At 48.4% G+C, this 7187-nt stretch overlaps 1 protein-coding gene and 1 long non-coding RNA gene across 4 annotated transcripts in view; one reads left to right on the forward strand and one right to left on the reverse strand.

Moving 5' to 3' along the window:
* Window positions 1-2308: 2308 nt before the first annotated feature.
* Window positions 2309-6020, reverse strand: RPL27 (ribosomal protein L27). 3 transcript variants are annotated; one of them, XM_032279545.1, is made up of 5 exons: window positions 6002-6020; window positions 5521-5603; window positions 3949-4118; window positions 2483-2593; window positions 2309-2396 (listed from the first exon to the last, which is right to left on the reverse strand). In XM_032279545.1, exons 2-5 carry the CDS (start codon window positions 5599-5601, stop codon window positions 2348-2350), a joined length of 411 nt encoding a protein of 136 aa, XP_032135436.1. In that variant the 5' UTR covers window positions 5602-5603; window positions 6002-6020; the 3' UTR covers window positions 2309-2347. The 3 variants fall into 3 exon arrangements, with proteins under 3 accessions (XP_032135436.1, XP_032135437.1, XP_032135438.1); XM_032279546.1 differs by lacking the exon at window positions 6002-6020 and adding an exon at window positions 5881-5973; XM_032279547.1 differs by lacking the exon at window positions 6002-6020 and adding an exon at window positions 5804-5822.
* The window catches only part of LOC116552739, a 9670-nt gene continuing 8484 nt past the window's right edge, over window positions 6002-7187 (forward strand). Inside the window, exon 1 of the long non-coding RNA XR_004269509.1 lies at window positions 6002-6196. This is a non-coding gene — a long non-coding RNA (uncharacterized LOC116552739). The remainder of the gene's footprint in view (window positions 6197-7187) is intronic.

Consider the following 7187-nt stretch of genomic DNA (forward strand, 5'->3'; position numbering starts at 1 on the left):
AAAAAAAAAAAAAAAAAAAAAAAAAAAACAATAAAAATAAAGCCGGGTGCAGTGGCTCAGACCTGTAATCCCAGCACTTTGGGAGGTCAAGGCAGGCAGATCACGAGGTCAGGAGACCAAGACTATCCTGGCCAACATAGTGAAGCCCTGTTTCTACTAATGTACACAAAATAGCTGGGTGTGGTGGCATGCACCTGTAGTCCCAGTTGCTTGGGAGGCTGAGGCAGGGGAATCACTTGAACCCAGGAGGTGAAGATTGCAGTGAGCCAAGATTGTACCACTTCACTCCAGCCTGGCTACAGAGCGAGACTCCGTCTCAAAAAAAAAAACAAATAAAAAAACACAACAGTGTCCTAATGGCCAGGCATGGTGGCTCACATCTGTAATCCTAGCAGTTTGGGAGACCAAGGTGGGCGGATTACCTGAGGTCAGGAGTTCAAGACCAGCCTGACCAACATGGTGAAAATCCATCTGTAGTAAAAATACAAATTAGGCCGGCCGCGGTGGCTCACGCCTGTAATCCCAGCACTTTGGGAGGCCAAGGTGGGCAGACCACGAGGTCAAGAGATCGAGACCATCCTAACATGGTGAAACCTTGTCTCTACTAAAACTACAAAAAAATTAGCTGGGCACGTGGTGGGTGCCTGTAGTCCCAGCTAACTCGGGAGGCTGAGACAGGAGAATTGCTTGAAACCAAACGGGAAGTTGCAGAGAGCCAGGATCACTCCACTGCACTCCAGCCTGGCGACAGAGCAAGACTGTCTCAAAAAAATAAAAAATACAAATGAGCCAGGCACCTATAATCCCAGCTACTTGGGAGAACTGTTAGGAAAGTCACTTGAACCCTGGGGCAGAGGTGAGCAGAGATTGTGCCACTTCATTCCAGACTGCGTGGGTGAAAGAAAACTCCCATCTCAGAAAAGCTTCCTGGCCAGGCTCGATGGCTCACACCTGTAATCCCAGCACTTTGGGAGGCTGAATTGGATGGATCATGAGGTCAGGAGTTCACAACCAGCCTGTCCAAGATGGTGAAACCTCATCTTTACTAAAAATGCAAAAATTAGTTGGATGTGGTGACAGCACCTGTAATCCCAGCTACCTGGGAGGCTGAGGCAGAAAACTGGCCAAGATCACACCATTGCACTCCAGCCTGGACAACAGAGCAAGACTCTCTTTAAAAAAAAAAAAGTTTCGGCCGGGCGCGGTGGCTCAAGCCTGTAATCCCAGCACTTTCGGAGGCCGAGGAGGGTGGATCACGAGGTCAAGAGATCGAGACCATCCTGGTCAACATGGTGAAACCCCGTCTCTACTAAAAATACAAAACATTAGCTGGGCATGGTGGCGCATCCCTGTAATCCCAGCTACTCAGGAGGCTGAGGCAGGAGAATTGCCTGAACCCAGGACGCGGAGGTTGCGGTGAGCCGAGATCGCGCCATTGCACTCCAGCCTGGGTAAACAAGAGTGAAACTCCGTCTCAAAAAAAAAGTTTCTTAATAACCTAGTCCAAGGTTTTTTCTTTACTCACCAATCCTACTTTCGGTCCCTTCCAGCCACTCCTGATCCCTCCAGTTCCCAAATGGCAAGTGTGGTACCCAGATTTGGCAAACTGGTCTGTTTTAATCTTAGTTCCCCCCAGTAACAGAACCAATTCAGATGGAGTACCTATTTCATCCATACGGCTACTGATACATTGAGGTAAAATGCCAGATCCTAAGGGCCAAATGTCTCTACTACACAGTAATGGCACAACCCAATGCCCAGGCCCCTTTGATCACTTTCTTTCAAGTCTCTGGCCATTTGAGGAGCACTCCTTTGCCCTATTCAACAGCTGCTCTAGGCTCAGGGCTTCACCACTGGCATTGGTGGTCCCCATCTCACCTGTACTAGTACCAGTCACCTGAAAATTTGCTAGAAACATTCAGACCTACTGGATCAGTCTGAGGGCAGGATTTCAGCATCTGTGGTTTAATAAACCATCCAGGTAATCTCTATCTGTGCTAAGGTTTGAGAACTCGGGGTTAGTGGTTCTTAATCATAAATACCCAATCGCTACCACTCAGGGACTTCTGGTTGTCACAAGGAGGGGCAGTGTGGCAGAGGTTCTCCTGGCATGTAATGGGTAGAAGCCAGGCATGCTACACAATTCTTCACAGGGATTATCAGGCTAAGGACAAGGGCAGTATAAATCTCATTAAGGCAGATTTAACTTTTGTATTTTCCTAGCCCCTCATCCATCACCCAGTGTCTCTTATTCAATAATGTTCTCCTTTTTCCAGTCTGGTAATACACACAGCAGGCAGACACAGGCTTTTTTTCTTTTTCTTTTTTAATGACCAAAACAAAGCATCTAAAACCGCAGCTTCTGGAAGAACCACTTGTTCTTTCCTGTCTTGTATCTAGAAGGGAAAAAAGGGACATGAATGAGGAAAGGAATGGAAATGGTGAAACCATACTCAACCATTCACTGCCAAAGCCTACTTACCTCTCCTCAAACTTGACCTTGGCCTCTCGTCGGGCCTTGCGTTTAAGGGCAGGATCTCTGAAGACATCCTTATTGACGACAGTTTTGTCCAAGGGGATGTCCACAGAGTACCTGGGGACAAAGGTGGAGAGGAGAGGGAGGATTGGCCTACACATAGCCCGAATCTTTGTGGGACACTAGGGAAACTGGGTCTGCCTCCTGAGAAGCAATCATCAAAAGTCATGTCCTGATGAAATTATTTGGAAATCTACACTTTTAACATTTACTGGATTCAAGTCAACAAAATGTAAAATCTAATGTTTCATTCTTAATTCCCACTCCTTTACTTTTCTAGCTAAGAATCATCAAATCAGGCCTTTTTGAATTTCATTACGGCAGTCGGCTAACTTTCTACTTGAAACCACTTCCTTATTGTTCAAGTTCTGCCAATGCAGTCACTCTTGTGACCGCACAAAAACTAGCCGCCTCAACCTCACCCCATCCCAGCACCCAAGAAACAGCCCTTTCTGCCCTTCTATGTTCTGAGATGGACTCTTGCTCTGTCACCCAGGCTGAAGTGCAATGAATGGTATAATCTCTCACTGCAGCCTCTGCCTCCTAAGCTCAAGCGAGTCTCCCACCTCAGCCTCCAGAATAACTGGGATTACAGTTGTCAGCCACCATGTGGCTGACAATCCCAGCACTTTGGAAGGCCAAAGTGGACAGATCACCCAAGGTCAGGAGTTAGAAACCAGCCTGGCCATCATGGCAAAACCTGCCTCTACTAAAAATACAAAAACTAGCCAGGTGCGGTGGTAGGCGCCTGTAATCCCAGCTACTTGGGAGGCTGAGGCACAGAATTACTTGAACCCAGGAGGCAGGGGTTGCAGGTTGCAGTCAGCCACAATCACATCACTGCACTCCAGCCTGGGTGATAGAGTGAGACTCTGTCTCAAAACAGCCTGGGTGACAGGGTAAGTCTCAAAAAAAGGGAAAAGGATATGGATGAAAGGCAAAACTGGAAACCATGGCCACTTTATGAGTTGAGGACGAAGAATTTGAAAATGATGTCAGTTCCTGGTGTTAGAATGGCTGCAACGTTTGTCTCCTTATTCAACAGAGTGAGAGGAAGAAATTAAAAAAAATTCTAGTTCTTGGCCGGGCGCGGTGGCTCAAGCCTGTAATTCCAGCACTTTGGGAGGCCGAGGCGGGTGGATCACGAGGTCAACAGATCGAGACCATCCTGGTCAACATGGTGAAACCCCGTCTCTACTAAAAATACAAAACATTAGCTGGGCATGGTGGTGCGTGCCTGTAATCCCAGCTACTCAGGTGGTTGAGGCAGGAGAATTGCCTGAACCCAGGAGGCAGAGGTTGCGGTGAGCCAAGATCGCGCCATTGCACTCCAGTCTGGGTAACATGAGTGAAACTCCGTCTCAAAAAAAAAAAAAAAAAAAAAAAAAAATTCTAGTTCTTGAAATGCTCACCTTGTGGGCATCAGGTGATTGTAGTTATAAACTTTCACAAAAGACTTGATCTTTGACCTCTTGGCGATCTTCTTCTTGCCCATGGCAGCTGTCACTTTGCGGGGATAGCGGTCAATTCCAGCCACCAAAGCATGGCTGTAGGGGCGATCTGAGGTGCCATCATCAATGTTCTAAATGAACAAGAATTACACGTTATTCACTGAGGGTCTATTTAGGCCCTGTGCTAGAGGTAGGGCAGTGTCAAAAAAATATTCCCACCCTCAGGTCTTCAAGATCCATCATTATAAAAAGAAAAATTGCCGGGTGCGGTGGCTCACGCCTGTAATCCCAGCACTTTGGGAGGCTGAGGCGGGTGGATCACGAGGTCGAGATCGAGACCATCCTGGCCAACATGGTGAAACCCTGTCTCTACTAAAAATACAAAAAATTAGCTGGGCATGGTGGCGCGTGCCTGTAATCCCAGCTGCTCAGGAGGCTGAGGTTGCAGTGAGCCGAGATCGCGCCATTGCACTCCAGCCTGGGTAACAAGAGTGAAACTCCGTCTCAAAGAAAAAAAAAAAAAAAAACGGCTTTGATTTGAAAAATCATAGAAAGCTATGCAAAACGGCTACAGAGAAACAAAACAGTTTATTCCACTAGGAAGCACCTGGAAAGGTTTACTGGAAGTAAGAGATTTAAAAGTAACAATAGTTAACATTTAAGAAGTACTGGCTATATGCCAAGCACTGCTCACGGGACTTGATGTCTATTCACTTCCTCCACTGCTAGTAAAGTGCACAGTCAAAGCTAAGACACTGGAGCCTCACTTCAGAGGCCAGTCTCGGGTAGATGGGAGAGGGGAAACCAGGGGTACTCCAGTGTCCCCACAACAGCAAAACGCAGTGGTGTTTTGCCAGAGCCGAGGGAAACCTCTCAAGAAGCTACAAAAACATGAGTAGGAGGAAAACAGCGATGGGCTACAATATCCTACATGACCGTTCTGACTAAAAGCAACTTCCTCATCTTCTTACAGATTCCCAACTGAAGCACCTCAGATAACAGAACACCTCTAAACCTTAGCAACAGGAAGGATCCCCCTATAGATGGGCATGGTGGCACGCGCCTGTAGTCCCAGCTACTTGGGAGGCTGAGATGGGAGGATCGCTTGAGCCCGGGGGGTCGAGGCTGCAGTAATGGCGCCACTGGACTCCAGCCTGGACAGACCCCATCTCAAAAACAAAAACAAAAACAAAAAAACCCTATGATTATATCAAGGATTGCACATGACAATACCTAAAAGGCAGTGGGAGCACCTAGCAAGCATGCAGTAAATGTCAGACACTATTACTCCATATTTAAAGCCTCTGGTGGAGAAGGCGTTATACGTTAGGAACCCAGTTCACCTCACATTTGCTTTTACTGGCATTTGCTTTTGCTGTGCTCTTCTCTCTCAAAAGCTCTCCTTCATTCACCATTCCCCCCACCGTGCTCAGTGGCTACTGCCCCAGAAGCAAGCCTCGAACTCCAAGTCTGTCCGCCCCGCCGCAGCCGGCCTGGGGGGATGCAAAGACGCAGAGACGGCGAGGCTGATACCTTCACGATGACGGCTTTGCGTCCAGAGTAGCGTCCAGCCAGGACAAGCACCACCTTCCCAGGTTTCATGAACTTGCCCATTTCTGCAGAGAGTAAGGAGAAAGGGCCGTTTAAAAATCCGTAAAGCCGAAGACGCACAGAGCCGACTCCTGCCAGGAAGCCCAGGTCTTGGGCCGGAATTTCAGACTGTGTTCACTGTTACCTTGGCCCAGGCCGCCCGCGGGCCCTCCTCGCAGGACAGTATCGGCTACGCAGCCGCCAGAGACCTAGGAAAAGAACGCACCCGGCGCCGCCCCGGCCCTCGACCCCCAAGCCGCGGATGGCTGCGGATTGAAAGATTCAACATAAGCTTCTACTTACCAGCAGCACCCGCTCGGGCCTACAGCAAAAAGGAAAGAAGAACACTTCCGCTAATCTTTCACCCCGGGGAGGAGTGACCTCACTTCCTGTCCCGCCCTTCAGGCCTTGCCACGGTACTTGAGTGGTGCTGAGTTTCGTGTTGCGGGCGGAAGAAGCTCATAAGGGGAACGCAGGACCGGGTAACTCATGTATTTGAATCAAGCTTTATTAGCAACTCCAGCAGTAGATAAGAGCAAAGGACACTCGTCCCGGAGGACGGAAGAGCTGGGAGAGTGAACGTGCGCGCGCTCTCTCGGCTCAGCGGCAAGGCTTTGTTGTAATTCCTTTCTCTGGCGCTAGGAAGGGGAACACAATCCGAAATTTACTTTTTTTCTTGGGAGATACAGGGGAAAAAAATAGGGCATTTATTGGTGCCGACCGTGCGCACTGTTAGCTAAAGAGGGAGAGACGAAGATCAGACAAAGGTGGCTGGTCCGATGGTAGTGGGCTATCAGAACGTTATCGTTAGGTGTTGAGAAATGCTGAGTGATTATTGTTTGCTAAGAGCAATGGCAAGGAAAACCTAGCCGCCGCCACCACCGCCCCCGCCATTCTAAAGTAGCAAAACAGTTAAAAAAATAATAATAATAAAAAAAATAAAAGGGCCGGGCGCGGTGGCTCAAGCCTGTAATTCCAGCACTTTGGGAGGCCGAGGCGGGTGGATCACGAGGTCAAGAGATCGAGACCATCCTGGTCAACACGGTGAAACCCCGTCTCTACTAAAAATACAAAACATTAGCTGGGCATAGTGGCGCGTGCCTGTAATCCCAGCTACTCAGGAGGTTGAGGCAGGAGAATTGCCTGAACCCAGGAGGCGGAGGTTGCGGTGAGCCGAGATCGCGCCATTGCACTCCAGCCTGGGTAACAAGAGCGAAACTCCGTCCCAAAAAAAAAAAAAGGAAAGAAAAAAAAATAAAGTAGCAAAACAGTATTATCATACACCAGTTAAAGCAATTCTTAAAGCGCGGGATATGTGACCTGCCCCCGCGGCTCCCTAGTGGAGAATACATTCTAGTCTGTCCTTGATCAGTGGTAAGTAGGCATCAGCTGCGTACCTAGTTTATTTTTGTTCTATGAGAAAACACTGAACACCTGTTTGTTAACAATAATCACCTGTTCAGAGAGAATTAAATACGTGGGTCAGAGTCGGCGCGAGGCCTGCAGCCCCGAATGCTGTCAGTTCCTCTGAGGCTTTCAGCTCCGAAGGCTGCTGGAGCTGGCCTTGGTAGTTAGGGTCACTATTTTTTTTTTTTTTTTTTTTTTTTTTT

Source organism: Sapajus apella, unplaced genomic scaffold (genome assembly GCF_009761245.1).
Source record: "Sapajus apella isolate SASKATOON/1434 unplaced genomic scaffold, GSC_monkey_1.0 scaffold12, whole genome shotgun sequence".
Taxonomy (NCBI): domain Eukaryota; kingdom Metazoa; phylum Chordata; class Mammalia; order Primates; family Cebidae; genus Sapajus; species Sapajus apella.

Excerpts from the sequence above, each read along its gene's own strand:
- RPL27 (XM_032279545.1), bottom strand. The coding sequence starts at position 5,601 with ATGGGCAAGTTCATGAAACCTGGGAAGGTGGTGCTTGTCCTGGCTGGA. Across the intron at positions 2,594-3,948 it reads AATCACCTGATGCCCACAAG|GTACTCTGTGGACATCCCCT; the intron begins GTGAGCATTTCA and ends CTTTGTCCCCAG. Across the intron at positions 2,397-2,482 it reads AAGGTCAAGTTTGAGGAGAG|ATACAAGACAGGAAAGAACA; the intron begins GTAAGTAGGCTT and ends TTTCCCTTCTAG.